The sequence below is a fragment of the Aphelocoma coerulescens genome, unplaced genomic scaffold (assembly GCF_041296385.1).
Source record: "Aphelocoma coerulescens isolate FSJ_1873_10779 unplaced genomic scaffold, UR_Acoe_1.0 HiC_scaffold_56, whole genome shotgun sequence".
NCBI lineage: Eukaryota > Metazoa > Chordata > Aves > Passeriformes > Corvidae > Aphelocoma > Aphelocoma coerulescens.
In genome coordinates this window covers 2,323,870-2,340,462 of record NW_027183905.1, presented here as the reverse complement: position 1 = coordinate 2,340,462, position 16,593 = coordinate 2,323,870, and the positions used below count along the sequence as shown (strand labels likewise).

General features: G+C 53.9%; 1 protein-coding gene across 1 annotated transcript in view; it reads right to left on the bottom strand.

The window, feature by feature from the left end:
• LOC138101927 (uncharacterized) overlaps positions 1-16,593 on the bottom strand; it is a 958,962-nt gene that overhangs the window by 487,499 nt on the left and 454,870 nt on the right. The window contains 2 exon segments of the mRNA XM_068999675.1: positions 1,219-1,807; positions 2,968-2,970. Of these exon segments, the coding sequence (XP_068855776.1) occupies positions 1,219-1,807; positions 2,968-2,970 (592 nt within the window).

Genomic DNA, 16,593 nt, shown 5'->3' with positions numbered 1-16,593 from the left:
TTCAGAGAAAGTGACCACAGAGGGGGGGAAAGGATTATTTACAGCAGTTCTACAGCCCTCCTTTTACTTCGATGCTCTATTTAAATATTCTGGCTATTTCAAGGGCTGGGTAAAACTGGCTTTTGTAGACTGAACACAGAAAACAAACAGCAGAAAAATGCAGCATTTCCCCCCTCAGCCAGAACACAGCGAGAGCGCAGTGGTTAAGCAAAGGCAGAGTAAGCTGATTACCAAGTACACAGCTGCTCCTACCTGGCAGAAAGCAAAGGGAAAAAAAAACCTATGAGTCATCAAATGTATGGGAACCTAGAATGCAGGGAATATTTCTCTGCCTGTTTTGAAAGGTTTTACCCCCCTGGACAGTACTGGCTTTGACCTTTGTCCACGGGAAAATTTGCCTAGCCTCTGGGAAAAATTTGAATCTGCAATGGTGTGAATTAGGTGACAGAATACTGCGTGATATTAGCACAGGGTGAAAAATTTAGTTTTTAGGTCTCTTTGCATAGTAAATAGATAGAAGTAGAAAACCTCAAAATGCAGGATAAGTTGTAGTTAAAAGCTTCTTTCTCCTTCTTCACTAACTCCATATTTTGCAGCAATAGTGGTTTGGGATGATTGGATACAGAATTCCACAGTTCCTGTCTACGTGATTTAGGAACTTGTTGGACATGGGTAAAAAAGTGAAAATACCTTGTGTTTTAAGCTTTCATTGGGTAATTTACCTGTAAAAAGGCTGTGAAATCTTGATAAGTTGTCTTCTTGCTGGATTGTCTGCTCTGTGCTATGTCTAAGCCATGCCAGGGGCTTCTACTCGCTAGATAACAATTAATAAACACCTACCAGGAGGTTGAGAAGATGAAGTCACATTCGCCTTGTTCTTTCTCCTAAAAAAAATTTGAACGTCTCCCTCATCAGGGAAGAACACAATTAATGACAAGGACAGTGTTAGAGCACCGGCACGGGCACAACAGAGCCAGCCTGGGCACAGGGAGGGAATTTATTCCCAACCAAATCCCAGCAGCACAAGGAGAAGGCAAAGAAATCTCTCCAACACCTTCCCCCCACCCAGCGCGGATCACCCGGAACGGGGGTCACCAAGGCTCTGCCCCACGGGGGTCAATGGGGATCATCCAATGCCGATCCTCCCACGGGGGATGGAGCTGGAGCAGCGCACGAAGCTCTTCCCGCACTCGGGGCACTCGCAGGGCTTCCCTTAGCGGTGCCTCCGTTGGTGTTGGGTCAAGGCAGAGCTCCTGGAGAAGCTCTTCCCACACTGGAGACACTCGTAGGGCCTCTCCCCGGTGTGGATGCGCCGGTGGGTGATGAGGGTGGAGTTGCGTTGGAAGCCCTTCCCACAGTCGGGGCAGCGGAAGGGCCTCTCATCCGTGTGAATGCGCTGATGTAGGAGGAGGTGGGAGCTGGTATGAAACCTCTTCCCACACTCAGAACACTCATACAGCCTCTCCCCAGTGTGGATGTGCTGGTGCCTGATGAGGTGGGAGTTGCGTTGGAAGCCCTTCCCGCAGTCGGGGCAGCGGAAGGGCCTCTCATCCGTGTGAATGCGCTGATGTTTGAGGAGATCGGAGCTGGTCTGAAACCTCTTTCCACACTCAGAACACTCGTAGGGCCTCTCCCCGGTGTGGATGCGCTGGTGTGCCCTCAGGCTGGAGCTCTGGCCGAAGCTCTCCCCACACTGGGGACACTCGTAGGGCCTCTCCCCCGTGTGGATCCTCTGGTGTATCCTCAGATGGGATTTGTAGCTGAAGCCCTTCCCACATTCCAGGCACTTGTGGGGCTTCTCCCCACCCTGAGGCTTCTCCCCCAGCTCCGAGCTCCCCCTGGATCTCCGGCTGCCTTCCCGGCACAGGGGGGCTCTTTCCTCCTTGGATCTGTCTGGGCTGCGTTTGCAGCCCCTCCTCGTGCAGCATCTCTGGGCCTTTTCCTCCTCCTCCATCCGGCCACGCCTTGGGAATGACAAATCCTGGTTTGGGGGGAAAAAACAAGGGGTGAGCGCCTTGGGCTGGGGGCTCCCCCTGCCCTTGTCCATCGCCACGCATCTTGTGTCTGTAAAAACCTCCAAAACACCAAGATTCAGCACAAAAGTCCCCCAGACGTCAACACACAGAAAAAAAACTCCCACAAATGTCAAGATTCAGACAAAACACCCTCCAGAATATAAACACATTCAGCCCCCACAAAAAAACCAAAGCACCAACATGGACCCCAAGAAACCTCAGAAACACCAAGATTCACCCTCGGGAAAATCGTGGATCCCCCTCCCTGATCACCTGCTGGATGGGGGGGGCAACGCTCCTGGGGCTGGGGGGAGGCTGCAGATACAGCGAGTGCTGGAACCTTGCGGTACCTCGTCTTCCTGCTCCTCCTCCTGTGTCCCTACTCTTCGTCACACTCCTCTTCCTCACACTACTCATTCTCCTGCAGAATCCCACCTGCTGCTCCCACGGGCATCGTTTCACCATTCTGGTCTCCAGCCCTGCTCCTCCAGCCTTTCTCCTGCTCCCCCCAGGCCCAGCACCCAGCCCTGGCTCGCTCTGCCCCCCAGAGCTCTCGGATCGCACAGCACGAGCAGCGATGCAGCTGCGGCAGCTCGGGCTGGGGCAGCGCTGGGCTCTCGGCCGCTCCTGCCCGCACTCGGCCCCCGCCGCAGCCACTTCTGCCAGCACAGCACGGCCCGGCCCGGCCTTGGCGCTCCCCCCCTCCCACCTCCCCAAATTCCCCTGGCGGGGGGCGCCAAGGCCGGGCCACACGTGGGCTCCAGCTGGGGAGCGCCGGGCGCTGCGGCTCTGCCTGGCAACTGCTGCGTCACCAGCGCCGCGCCTTCTGATTGGCTGAGCGCTGCCTGAGGGCCGCGCCTGCACCAAGGGGGGACACCCTGCTCCAGGGGGGATGTCCCGAAAACCGGGCACCCCCAGCGAACCAACAACACCAACGCCTCCTTACAAACACATGCTCTGAATCTGCTCGGACACAGCCACACGCACTTGCACACAAGCAAGTGACAGCACAAACCAGCAGCTCCACAAAATGGCACTGACTGACACACACTGCTGCTCAGCCAAGCTCCTGCTCAATTCCTCAACTTCCAGAACAACAACAAAGCCTGAACAGAACCATGGACATCGTGTCCTATACAAAAGGGGACAATGTTGAGGCAGTTTGCACATTCTCCCAGAGCTAATTAAGGACATGGACACCCAGCAGGGGGAAAAAGGGAAGTCGAGAAGGGGTCTCAGCAACAGGGGACGGATGGTGTTGGTGTGCTGGGAAGGGATTGGTTGAAGGGAGTGTGCAGGAACATGGTTAAGGCAAACAGCAGCAGGAGGAATCTATGTGGTAAGAAAGGAAAAGGAAGATGGAAAAGAGGAGGAAGAGAAAAATACTGAGAATTGGAATGTTTTCCAGTACCTTCCCTTATCTTATCCTCCAAAAGGGCCAAAACCCTCTTATCCTCACAGCCAGCTCCAGCTCCTTTATATACCCTGCTTTCCAGGACAGGAAAGAAAAAAGAGCTCAGTATTTCAGGTGTTTCTCTGTGGTGGGGAGCTGCAGGACAGGGCAGCACGGGCTGGGGGCCTGTGGGGAGCTGCGGGGCCGGGCCGGGGCTGTGGGGCAGCCGGGGCTCAGCGCCGGGCACTGCCTGACCCCAACACCCCCCGGGCAGGACCGGCAGTGGCCCCCGGCCCCCAGGAGGCTGCGGGATGTGGAAGGATCAGGATTTTCTTTCATTGATCTTGTTTGGGTCACTGGAGAAACGAATGATTTTGCAGAAAGCTCAGCAGCTGTCAGAGGATGAGCACCCACGGGCACTGAGGGGGCTGCAGGAGAGGTACAAGAAGCCCCTGCAGCACTTGGCCAGAAAGGCTCAGCAGGGGAATGCAAGAAGGGATGAGCAAAAGGCCAAGGTGAAGGCAAAGGCCATGGCAGAGTTTCTACAGCCCCCCAGGGATGAACCGCAGGGCCCAAGGGGGCCCCAGCACCCAGGGGACGGCGGCGGCCACAAGCACCTGGCACAGGCATTGCCCTCCTCGGCACGGCAGAGCCCACCCAAACAGCCCCTGGCAAGGAATCAGGGGTCCATCTGCAGGCCAGAAGGACACTGCAAGCACAGACAGCAGCACCCTCAGCACCAGCAAGTCCACCCCACATGGACATGGATTGTCAGGGCTGGCAGAGCTCCCAGCAGACCAGGGACCCACCGCACCAGAGCCCTTGAGAACATTCAGGGCGCGTCTGGATCGAGACGAGGCCGCTCCTGATGGACACAGGGGCCTCTCGATCCACTCCGAATCTGACACCTAAGGGGGGAAATTGTCAAGAAGTTCTTTGATTATTCAGGGAATAAGTGGGAAAGATGAGCAGGTGTGTTTTATTCAACCACTATCAGTAGATGTGGGGGATGGGTTTGAAATGCATCAATTTCTGTTTGCTCCTAATTGTGATTGTAATTTACTGGGAAGGGATTTGATGGCTGAAGTGGGAATGCAAATTCACATTGTCAAAGGAGATACAGAGGCTAATGCTGCTGTACCTTGGTGTCAAATGTCTGCGAAGGCCTCTGCTGAAGGGAACCCAGAAGTGTGGGCAGCCCCACGGAAATAGGGAAAATCAGATATGGAGCCTCTCCAAATTCCTCTGAAGCATCCAGGACAAGTGGTGTCTAAAAGCAATACCCTGTTCCAAGGGAGGCAAGGAAGGGGTTACAGCCTCTTACTGAGTCCCTGCTAAAGGCAGCGCTTCTGGAGCCAGGCATCTCTCCCTACAACTCTCCTCTCCTGCCAGGCAAGAAACCCCATCATGGACACCAGAAGGAAAGCACAATTTTCAAGGCTTCAAAAGCAGATTAACTGAGCCTCCTGCCCTGGCCCTCCCAGACAGGGAAAAACCATTTGAATTGCATGTGGACGTTAATCAGGGCCATGCCAAAGGAACTCCTGGGCTCAAATGTTCAACCCAGTGGCCAGAGAGTGGCCTCATTGTCTGCAGAATTGTGCAGCCCCGGCTTTAATGGGAACTGAGGCCTGAAAACTGACAGCAGCAGAATCTCTCATTGTTCCAGCCTGGCATCAAGGTAAAGCTTTGTTAACCAAAGGAGCCTCTAAATGGATGAGCAGCGCTGGGTTCTTACAGAATGAAACTTGTTGGATGGAACAGGAGGATTCAGAGTTGAGGACAGGGGAAGGGTTGAACCCAGCCTCCTGTTTGAACGGCCCTGGACACGGGGCTGGCAAGAAACCCATGGCTGCAGTCAAGTGACAGAGCTCCAGAGCCGGCCTAGGAGAGATTGACCAGACATTCCCTGGCCTGAGGGAGAAAAGGTGTTTAGGGATGGGTCTGCAAGGGCAGCAGAAGGGAAAAGAGTGACAAGACACGCTGCTCTTAAGGAAAGGGAAGGAGACAAAGCGCAGCTCAGCGCCCGCATGCTCAGCTCAAAGGGCCGAGCTGGGGGTGCCTGGAAGAGCCTGGCACTGAAATGCCCGGAGCAGGAAGGCTTCAATATCTTCTGCTAACAGCATGGCAGCTCACAGCGGGGCAGAAGCATTTCCAACTGCTTCAGCAATCCCTGCATCAGTTCTTAAGGCATGTTTGGAACAAACAATTCCAAGATATGGGATTGTGGAAGCAATGGACTCAGACAGGGGAACTCATTTTACCAGAAAGATCCTTCAGGCTGTTCTGGCTGCTTTAGGAACACAGTGGGACCTCCAAACGCCCTGGCACCCCCAGAGTTCAGGTCGGGTAGAAAGAATGAATGGGGAAATAAAGAAACACCTTCTGAAGCTGCTGAGAGAAACCAAGATGCCACGGGTACGGCTGCTGCCTTTGGCTTTGGCAAGAAGAAGAGCCAGACCCAGGGCAGATATTCAATTATCTCCCCTGGAATCCATGTTTGGAATTCCTTACCCTGGTGTGATAAATGAGTGAATGATAAATGTTGTCTTTTACATATATGATTCAAACATTTAGAAGTGATGATGGATTATGCAGAAATAGTGTTAAGGTAAAATGTGGTTAAGTAGAAACGAGATTAAGGTAAATTGTAACTTTGAAATAGTTGTAGTAAGTTAAGAAATGTATTAATAAACACACGGTAATAAATGTCTTTTGAGCTGAGAAACTACAGAGCCAGGAACCAAGACATCTTAGAGAAACAAAGAAGATAAACCGCATGCATCCCAGGAAGATTGTTACCTCATCAGAGCTCACACCGCCCAAGGGAACTGGCAGCTGCAAATGAGGCTGGAGACTGCGGAGGCACCGGAGAGAGGGGGCCTGTCTGCAGTTCTGAAGCGATCCAGAGGACTGAGGCGGTGTCCTGCTGGGGGAAGGGGCAGAAACGGGACAGGGGGAAAGGGGAGGGAAGTGTAAATTCCTTTCTGGGTTAATGAATATGTAACAGTTCAGGAGAGTACTTAAGCCCACAGTAAAATGAATGGAGGGCGCCTCTGGCAACATTGCCAAGCGCCCCAGGCTGTGATTTGTACCCTTGTTCTACTAATAAATGTTCAATGTTATATTGCTAAAAATTTAGCTTCTGTATTCATTTTCTTCAGTCTTGATCCTCTAACCCTAAAAAGGTTGTTGGAGAGTTTGTGTCCTTCCCACAGTTTTGGTGACAAGATTACAACATTAGAAGGCGTTTTCTTAATAATCCTACTTTGATATTGTCAGATGGGTCTGGGCCAGGGGTGTGTCAATTTTTAGTCTTAGGACAAGAAGCAGCAAAAATCTTTATTGCTTGGGGTTTTTTCTGTGTACGTGTGTGTGTGGCTGTTAGTGATGGCAGAATTTTGGAATGGGTTTTTCAATGTTCACATTTCGGTTACATTTTGCAAAACTGGAAGAGCTTTAAAGGAGACCCTTTAACTCATAAACAGTTAAAAAAAACATTTTAAAAAAAAGAAAGCCGCTTTTGGGGGTGACACGTGAAAGTCACCTGATGGTTGCCCTGGAAGAGAAGCTTCCTTCCAGACAGCCAGCAGAGGAGCTTTAGAAATGCAAATTAACTCTGCTGCGGGAAGTGTGCACAATGTCCCAGGCTCTCCTTGCCTGCCAGAGGAATTGGGCTGATTCCCTCTGCCCCTCACCCCAAGCTCTGCCTCCCTGCACAGACGGAATTTGCATCGCTAAAGGCAGAGCCCGCACTGAGCATCTCGGACTCTGCAACAGAAATCCCTGAAGCTGCAAAGGAAAACAGCAAACGGAGAATGTTGGGAGAACTTCACTCACAAAAGCGGGGGGGAATCATCCCTCTCCCCACTCCAACATCTGCTGGCACTGTCTGGGTTATACAGGGTGGGTTTGACCACTGGGCTGCTTTTGCTGCCACAAGGTCAGCGAAATCACTTGGGAATCCAAGGATGTGATGATTTAATCAGAGAAAAGTGGTCAATTGATGCATCCCTGGCATTTCTGGGAGTGCCCAAAAATGGGGAAAAGATGAACGGCCACCAGAACAAATCCTACAACACCATGGAGCAGCCCCTGGGAACCCAAACGAATTCATACCAGGTGCCAGAGAAGCCATTGATCACTTCAATGCATCATTAGATTACAAGCTGTCCTCCAAATCATAACCAAGCACACAGCTCCAGCTCCTGACCTTCTCACCCACCAATCCACTCCCATGAGCAACGCCACATTTCACCCTGGGATGGCATCAGATCCTCTTTCAGCAGAAGGACCAGGAGGTTGTGAAAAATTAAATTACTCAAACTGCCCTTGTCAAAGAGATGGCAAAGGAAATGTGGTGAAACAAGAACAAAGGAAAGAAAAAAGCAGCTCATGTGCAGCTCCAAATGTGGAAAGGATGGGAATGGGACACGTTTTCGTGGTTCCCTGGCAGACCATGGGTTAAACCAATGCTGTTTCTCCTCTCAGGTGCTACAGCAACTCTCATCTTTTTACCATGCACCACACCTTGCTCAGTGCAGCTCATTCAGCAGGGGATCAAGGGCATGCAGGTGGCAGCCAGGCCTCCTGACCCAGAAACGGCTGCAAAAGGACACAGAATGAGGTCACTGAGAATAATCCCAAAACCAAAGAAGGCCCAGGAAAAACAGATTAAGGCATTTTTAAAGTTTGTAAAGAGAAGTACTGAAATAAGAAGAAGGGGGGATTAAAAGGAAAAAAAATGAACGAGTCTTTAGAAACAGATGCTGTGAATCCCATTGGAGATAGGGCCAGGGACTTGGAGATAAGGAACTAACGACAGAAACCATAAATTTCAGAAAATGTTACTAATTGACACGAACTGCTGCTCAGCCAAGGTCCTGCGAAATTCCTGAACTTCCCGAAGAAGAACAAAGACTCCACAGAGCCATGAATATCGGATGTTCTACAAAGTGGGGGTGCACATTAAGGGGCACATGCAGCAGGCGGATCGGGAAGTCTGTACCTTCCAAGGACCTCAGTCACTGGGAAAAGGGACACGGAGATGCGGCCGCGGAAATCGGCATAAAAAGGAGGCTGCGTCCTCCAACACTTGGACAGACCCCACGGGAAATGCCCCGTGGCCTCTCCCTTGGTCCAGGAATAAAGTTCCTTTTACAGGACTCCTCCGGCTCCTCTGGGGACACAAACCTCTGGCCACGGGAACTTTCCCGCACACTCCCGCCGACGGGGCAGCCACCTCTGTCCTACCCACAGCAGCCGGGACGAGCCAGCGCTGCTCCGGCACCGGCTCCTGCCGAGGCAGCAGCGGCAAGGAGAGCGCGGGCAGCCGCTCCCGCAGCGCCCTCACGCCAGGGCGAACACGGCGCCCACACGGCACAACGAACCCGCCCCAGCCCCCTGCCGCCCCCTCCGCCCGCAGCCAGCGCCGAGCCCCGCCAGAACCGAGCGCGGCTCCCACCTGCGCTGGGGCCGCCTCCGAGCTCCGCCGCCGCCTCACCGGGCTCCGGCCGCCGCCGCCGCTCCCGGGCCCGCACAGACGCTCCGCCAATGGCGCCTCTGCTGCGCCACGGCCGCCCTGCCGGCGGCTCCGGGCCCGGGCTGCTCCCCGCTCCGACCAATCAGCGCGCCAGAACCACGACTGACGGCAGCACCGCCCAATCGCAGCGAGCCTGCTCGCCCCGCGCTCCCAGCGCCCCCCGGGCTGCGTGAGGGGAAAGCCGCAGCTGAGGAACAGCCCTGGAACGGGCCCGGCCCGAGCCGCCATTCAGCTGGGAAGGGAAACAAAGCTCTCCGCTGCTCCCGGCCCGACTTGCCCAGCCCTGCGTGTTGGCTGCCTCCGGCTCCTTGGGAAGCCCTGCAGCCTCCCGACTCCCGCCCCTAATTCGGAGCATCAGTGCATGGCTTTGATTTCGTTGTTCAGGCTTGGCTATGGGCTGTCCTGGTCTGCTGCATTTTCTGGGTTCCTCTTGGATCCTTTGAGCAACAGGCTGTGCCCCGGGAGGATCCTTTGTGCTCCTTTGTGACAGAGGAGAACCTTCCAGGCGGTTCTTGCGGGAGCTGCTGCTGTGATGTCACGGGAACGCTGCCGCGTCCTCGCCGTGTTCCCGTTGCTGTGGGCACGGAGCCCTCAGTGTCCAGAGCGGCTCTGGGCGCCCGCTGGTTGCCGGAGGATCCTCCTGCCCGAGGCATTCTCAGCAGCCAGCCCAGCCCCTGCCGGGTGTCCTTCTGTGCTCGCAGGGGTACAGTCTGCCACGTGTGCAGCACGGCCAAAATGATCCAGCAAGCGGTTGCTGCAGTTTGCACTCTGTACTCTGTGGCTTATTCGGGGTATTTTTTAGCCCACTTGGCACGTAAGTCGAGGTTTTCCCTGGCTGCAGCGTCGGTGCCTTCGGGCTTGCTGTGTGCTTTCTGTTCTCCCACTGGCACTGAGCTGCCTTTGTAACCAAATTGCCATTAAGACACCGCTGGTTTGGGAGAGCTCCTGCCAGCAGCTGCAGCTGAAAAAGGGGGTGTCTGCAGCCAGCGGGGCGTGCACAGCATTTGCAATGGAGCCGGGGGGGTTCTGTTCCCTCAAGCGCAGAGTCTGTGCCAGCGGAGCCTGGAACTCCCTGCGTTGGCTGCTGCAGCCAAGAGCTGACACAGCCCAGGATTCTGTGCTGTTCTTCTTGCTTGCTGTGCGAAGGGACTGTGGCTCCTGGAGGGATGTTGTGGAAGCAAAATGCTCTCTCGGGGTGTCCTTGCTCCGTGGGAGTTCCCACCACGGGCAGGTTTTTCCTAACAGCATCTGGTTCGTGTTGCCTGTCCCGTTGCAGGGCACCTCACGCGTGGATCCCGAGCAACTCCTCCTTCGGTGAGTGGGAAAGGAACCTTTGGTGGTCGGAATTGTGCAGAGAGTTGTGAGCTTGGCGTGTGGCAGTCGAGCGCCGGCCTGGGAGGCTGAAGGAAAGTTCCTGCCAGTGTCTTTGCAGCAGCAGCAGCAGCAAAGGGATCCCTGGCACTTTTCTCCTTCTCTGCTGAAGAGCTTTTGAAGAGCTGCAGGTCTGGTTTTGCAGGCAGAAGATTGCTTGCTGGCTTTAGCCACGGTGGAATATGGAATGCCCAGCAATAAGTGGCAATGTCGACTTTAGCCCATTCCTAGTTTGAACAGTTCTGAATCCCATTTCTGCTTAGTGCAGCTGGATGTGTAGCTGAGGATAAATAAGGCGATAACTGAGAGAGAACTTCCTGTCCCTCACGCTACCATCTGTCCACAGGGCACAAAAGCAGCATCAGCTCCTCCTCTGGCTCCCTGTGCTTCCAAAGAGGAGGCCAAAGAAGAGGAAGACAGCAGTGAACTTCCCGCTGTTCTGGCGGATGATGGTGAACTTCCCTCTGTCCCGGGAGATGAGGGCAAACATCCCACGGTTTGGGAATACAACAGTGAAGCTCCTGTGGTGTGGGACGAGGATGGTGGACATCACCCAGTGTGGGACGAGGACAGCGAGGCTCCAGTGCCATGGGACAAGGACAACGGACATCTCCCAGCGTGGGACGAGGACAGAGGACATCCTGTGATTTGGGAAGAGGAGGCTGATATTCTCCCAGCATGGGAAGAGGACGGCAAACATCCTGTGGCTTGGAAAGAAGACCAAGGACCTGCTGCATTTTGGGAAGAGGACGGGGATCCTCCCTCTGGTTGGGAAGAGGACACTGAACCTCCCTCTGCTGCGGGATCCTGGGCTGAACATTCTGACAGCAGCACAGCCCTGCAGCCAGAGGGCAGAGAGGAGTGGTGCCTGATGCAGCTGAGTACGTCTGCTGTGCTGCTGTGTGCCAGAGCAGGGTGCTGCGTGTGTGTCTCAGCATCAGCTGCACCCAGGCTTGCTGTGCAGCTGAATGTCACAGAGTCATTTATTGTCCTTGCCCAGCTGAGAGCAAGGGGCTCCCGGCCCCAGGGAGTGGGGCTGCATTTTGGCCCTGCTGCAAGGCGGGCTCTCCATCTGGGAGGGAGCGTCTTCCATGTGGTTTCTTTCAGGGAGCACCGTGAGCGTGGGGGAGCCTGCCGAGAAATACCTGGAACTGGAGCAGGTTGGCCAAGGGTAAGTGCACGGCAGTTACTTCTGCACAAGCAGGGGCCAGGTATTTGCTGGTGCAGGATCAAGTGAGAAGCCAGGCAAGCTGCAAACAGCTTCAGACACTGGGCCACGATCCTGCTGTCTCTCAGTCCTGACCAGAATTGGTAACTGTGGTCAGAAGGCACCGTCAAAAGCCCTTGAGGCCGGCAGTGTCCTGCCTGCAGCAAGGAGCAGGACCTGGAAGATCTTCTGTCCCTGGAATTTGATTGCCTGAAAGAGCAGCTCACCATCTGGTGCCTGTCAGAAAACAGTTCTCAAGAAGATTCCTTTCAAATAGTTTGCTTCCAAAAATATCCACCGGTCAGGATTATCAACATAACAGTTTAGAAACAGAAACCAGAGATGAACTAATAAGTGCTCTTTTCAGCACAGGTAGTAAGCCCCGTACATTCAGTAACAGACACAGAGCTGCTGCACTCGAGGGGAAAATGCATCAGCTGCCTGATGGCAGGGCCCTTGTGGATCCTGCAGCTCGTAGGCAGGAAATGCAAAAGGATGAAATACATTCTTCTCCAGTTCTTTAGACACCTGCTCCCACCCTAGGTTTTGGACTAAAGTAATTCAGTGTGGACATTTGGGATTTGCTCCAGCCCTTTTCCTTCATGTTGGGCCTCAGTTTTCTCTCGCACACCTTGTGTGGCACAGGGCTGGTGGCTGCTGCGCTGCTGTTTGAAGGGTCGATGCACCCAGGTGTTTTGTAAACGCTGCAGGCAGCAGAGATCTCCTGTCTGGGCTGGCTTTCACTCCCAGGGCCTAAAGCGCTGCTTTTTTCCTCTCTGCTGTTCTGTCTCCAGGGCTTTCGGAACCGTTTATAAAGGACTCGACAGGGCCACTGGAGGAGAGGTCAGTGTCACCACGCCCAGCGCGTCGGGCAGCTCTCGAGGGCTTTCCCCTCTGCTGGGAGCTGTGGCTGCAGCTTTGGGGGGCCAGCAGAGCTTTCCTGCACAGGCTGTTCCTCTGAAGGCACAGCAGTGTCAGCCTGCAGAGCACGGCTGGGACAGACTTGAGCCTTCTGAAGTGGCCAAAGGAATGCAAGGAGGGCAGCGGTGTCTGTCAGAGCAGGACACGCTGGCTTGGTCTTCATATCTGAAAACATCAGTGCATCAGCTGGTGGAGGCTGAGGCCTAATTTATCTTCATCCCAGCCTCAGACAGGAACACTGTTTAGCAGTTTTTCCATCCTGCGATTCATCTTCAAAGAGTACCTCAAGACCTAATGAAGGAGCGATCCTGCTTGGGATCAGTTTGGGGTTTTAGTCCTACTGCAGCTGTTCCCAGAGAGAGGGAGAGGAATGAGAAGATGGATGTGCAGAGCAAAGCTCTCTCCTAAACCCTGCAGCTGTGTTTGGGTCTGGTGTCAGTGACAGCCCGTGACAGGGATCATCTGAGCAATGTTTGTGCGTGTTTGCTCTGTTGTGCAATCCCAAACAGAGCAGTTGCGTTTGAAATCATGACCAAATCCCACAGGATTGCTAAAGGGTTCCCGGCTGTTTTGCTCTGTTTTCACAGAAGCAGAATTACTTCCTGCTTGCAAAATGTGTTTGAATGATAATGAGAGTGGTGGTAAACTAAGGCGGTTTGAGAAGACTGCAGGTGCAGAGAATGCTGTGAGAGCTTTGAGGCTGAGAGCTGAGGGCCCATTTCTGCAGAGCTTCCAAGGCCAAATGTCTCTGGCCCTGTGTCCTGTAAGCGGCCCCGCAGCGAGCAGAGAAATGGGCTGTGGGAATGTCACTTGCTGAGCCCGGGTGTCCCATCCCAAGGCAGTTTGGCACAGCCCGGCTCCGTCGCTCCGCAAAGACTCGCTCCGTGTTTGCTGCGGCCTCCTGCCCCAGACTCCTGCAGTTCAAGGGCTGCAATGTCCTTTCAGGTGGCCATAAAGAAAATGAGTCTCAGAGGGCAGAATGGGGAACGAGCTGTGAATGAGATCCTGGTCCTGAAGGACAAGAAGAACCCCAACATTGTCAGCTTTTTGGACAGGTGAGTGCTTCAGCTCTTATCCCGTGCACGGGCCCTGCGTTAATCTCTCCTGGCATCCGCAGTCTGTAGCCTGTTTTGAAAAAGCCTCACCCGGCCGTAGCTTCCCAAAACAACAGCCTATCAGCTCACTCCCTCCGTGTGCTTTTGTTGCTTTGGTTTGGTTTTTCCTTCAAGCTGACCCAGTTTTCTGGGTCTTATGACAAGTGCTGATAAACCCTGTCAGAAATTATTTCCCTTGGCTTCTCCTTCCCAACTCTTTTCCATTGCTGCAGATGCCAGGAAGACCAGGTTCTTGTTTCCAGAAATGCCTCATGTGCCCATTTTGCAATGGCCTTGCCTGTTTCTGAAGGGACTTTCTGCAAGGTTTTCCAAACACTTGACCACTTTTGTCCTAAGTGCGGCACGGCCTCCTGCCCTGGATAACTCTGGAAGTTGTGTTGCCTTGTTCTGGAGGGAACGGTGGAAGTGCTGAGTTCAGATGCTGAAGCAGCTGGGGGCAAGTGTTGTGGTTCCACATTGATCTGGGCTGCTGCTAAACTGCATTTTTCACTTGCTTGCCATCTAAGGCCTCTCCTTTCCCACAGGCGTCTCCTTCTCCTTTAGACTGTGCAGATCCCAAGGACTGTGCAGCCTGGCAGGAATGTCTCTGCATCGGATTCTGTCCTCATTTACAAGTGACCTGGAAACAAAACTCCACTCGAGGCTTTTCCATCAGGGAATTGAGCAGTGCATGTTCATCTCCATGCCTTTGTTTGCCTCTTCCAGCTTCCTTGTTGATGAAGATCTCTGGCTGGTGATGGAATACATGGATGGAGGAACTTTGCAGGACGTTGTCAGACAGACACGCATGGCTGAAGGAGAGATGGCAGCTGTCAGTCGGGAGGTGAGGGATCCTGCTCGTGCTTCCCATGGACACAATGCTCCTTCCAAGCAGGGCCTGAGAACAGGAGTGGCTCCATGCTCAGAGCTTTGTTTCTGTGTTATTTTTATGAGCTGGAGAAGAAAGAGCCTCTGAAGTGAACGGCCTGCCAGTGTCACTGCACTTCCACTCTGCTCTTGTCCTCTTTCCTGCTGTTGTGGGACTCTCTGTCTTTTTTGATTTGATTTGCTGTTCTCAGCTTTGCCTTGAACCATTTGCCCGGAGCTTGTCTGCACTGCACTCCTGGCCTAGCACAGCAAAGCTGCTGCTGGCAGAATTCTAAACTGTCCATTCTTGTGGGATTGTGTATTCCGGCCATGGATTTCCACCCTCGTGTTTCTTGCTCTCTCTCAGTGTCTGCAGGGCCTGGATTTCCTCCACTCAAACCGGGTGATCCACAGAGATCTGAAGAGCTCCAACATCCTTCTGGCAACGGACGGCTCTGTCAAGCTGGGTGGGTGTTCCTGGTCAGGCACGGCGCTCCCGGGCTGCGGGTGTGGGGCTGCTTCCCAGTGACGGCCAGAGCCCCACAAGTGCTGCTGGTGGCGGTGCCCGGCCCCTGCTGCCAGCTGAGAGCGGCTGCCCCATGCAGAGAGCTCAGGAGAGGAGCAGGGTGTCAGCAGTGGCTTTGCTCTGGGTATGGCCCTTGCAGAGGGGCGGGAGTTGGAATCTGAAGCTTCAAGGGAATCACTAAAAGCCACTGCATGAAAGCTGAGGGTTCCTTTAAGGGTCCACTTCCATCTTGCCTTGGCTACAGCCCTGCGGACTTTTTCCAGCTGGATTCAGCAGTGCATTCTCCGACTGAGAGTGGGGAATCTTTGTGCTTGGTTTCCTCATTCCAGCTGCCTTTGACAGTGTTTGTTTCTGTCCTCAGCTGATTTTGGCCTCTGCGCTCAGCTCAGCCCTGAGCAGGAGCAGTGCAGCTCCATGGTGGGCACTGCTCACTGGATGGCCCCAGAGGTTGTGACCAGTTCTCCTTATGGCCCCAAGGTGGACATCTGGTCCTTGGGCATTGTGACCATTGAGATGGTGGAAGGAGAACCTCCTTACTTCGAGCACACGGCGGCCATGGTAAGAGGCAAATTTCCCAGAGTTTGCAGAGGCCTGTGAGCACAGAGGGACCCCGCCCTGGGAGGAGCAGCCGGAGGGCTCTGCCCATCGGGAAGGGAATTCCCAGAGGACTCGAGCCTGAGCACAGACAAATATTCTGCAGTCTCCAGAATTTGCTTTGGGTTTTAAGTTGTTGCAGCTCTTCTGTCTGCGAGGATGACCTGAAAAGATGAAGCCAGAACATCAGCTCTAATCTTATCTTGCAGAAAACCCCAGACCAACCCCAAAACCCCACACCCAAACCCAACAAGTTTTCTGAAGGAGTTTCTGAAAGAGGTTCTGCGAGATGAACTCCCCCTGACTCTTCTCACTGGGAAACTTGTCTAAAACATGAAGATGATTGTTTAACATCCCCATAGTCTAACATATTTCTTTCCTAGCCCAAGCTACTTTCTCCATGTCACCAAGGCTGAGCTTTCAGCAACCCAAACCTCGGGTTCCTTGCCTGGCAGTTTCTGGGATGGAGCATCTTGAATGCATTTACTTGAGTGTCAGTGGCACTGCAGGGATGCATTTGATGTAAGAATCCTTGGAAATACCACCGGCAGACCACAGTGACTCTTGCAAATGGCCTGTAAAGCTGGTGTCCGTATTTGGAGAAGCAAAATGGGTTATTTCTGATGGAGGTTCCAACTAACAAAGTCAGCCAATGACATTGGCTCTCAAGGCAAGATCATGTGGAAGTTGGAATGGCTGTGGCTGCAGAAGCGTTTGGCTTTTTTGGTTGGCATAGAAAAATGAGCTCTGAGCAGCATCTCTGCCAGGGAGGAAAGTGTCCCTGGAGACTGGGGCTGAGAAACCGGGGTCGCTGTGAGCACTCGTGGGTGTGAAGGAAGCTGGCAGAGCTTTTTCAGAAGTGTTTGCTTTCCGCGCAGGCTCGCTGTCTGATCCGGCAGAACGGGACCCCGCAGCTGCAGGAGCCCAGGCGCCTGTCGGCTCTGCTGCGGGACTTCCTGGAGTGCAGCCTGGAGCCGGACGAGGAGCGGCGCTGGTCTGCCCAGGAGCTGCTGCAGGTGGATGCGAAGCGGCTGCAGGGGAAACAGCAGCGCGAGGGAGGGGT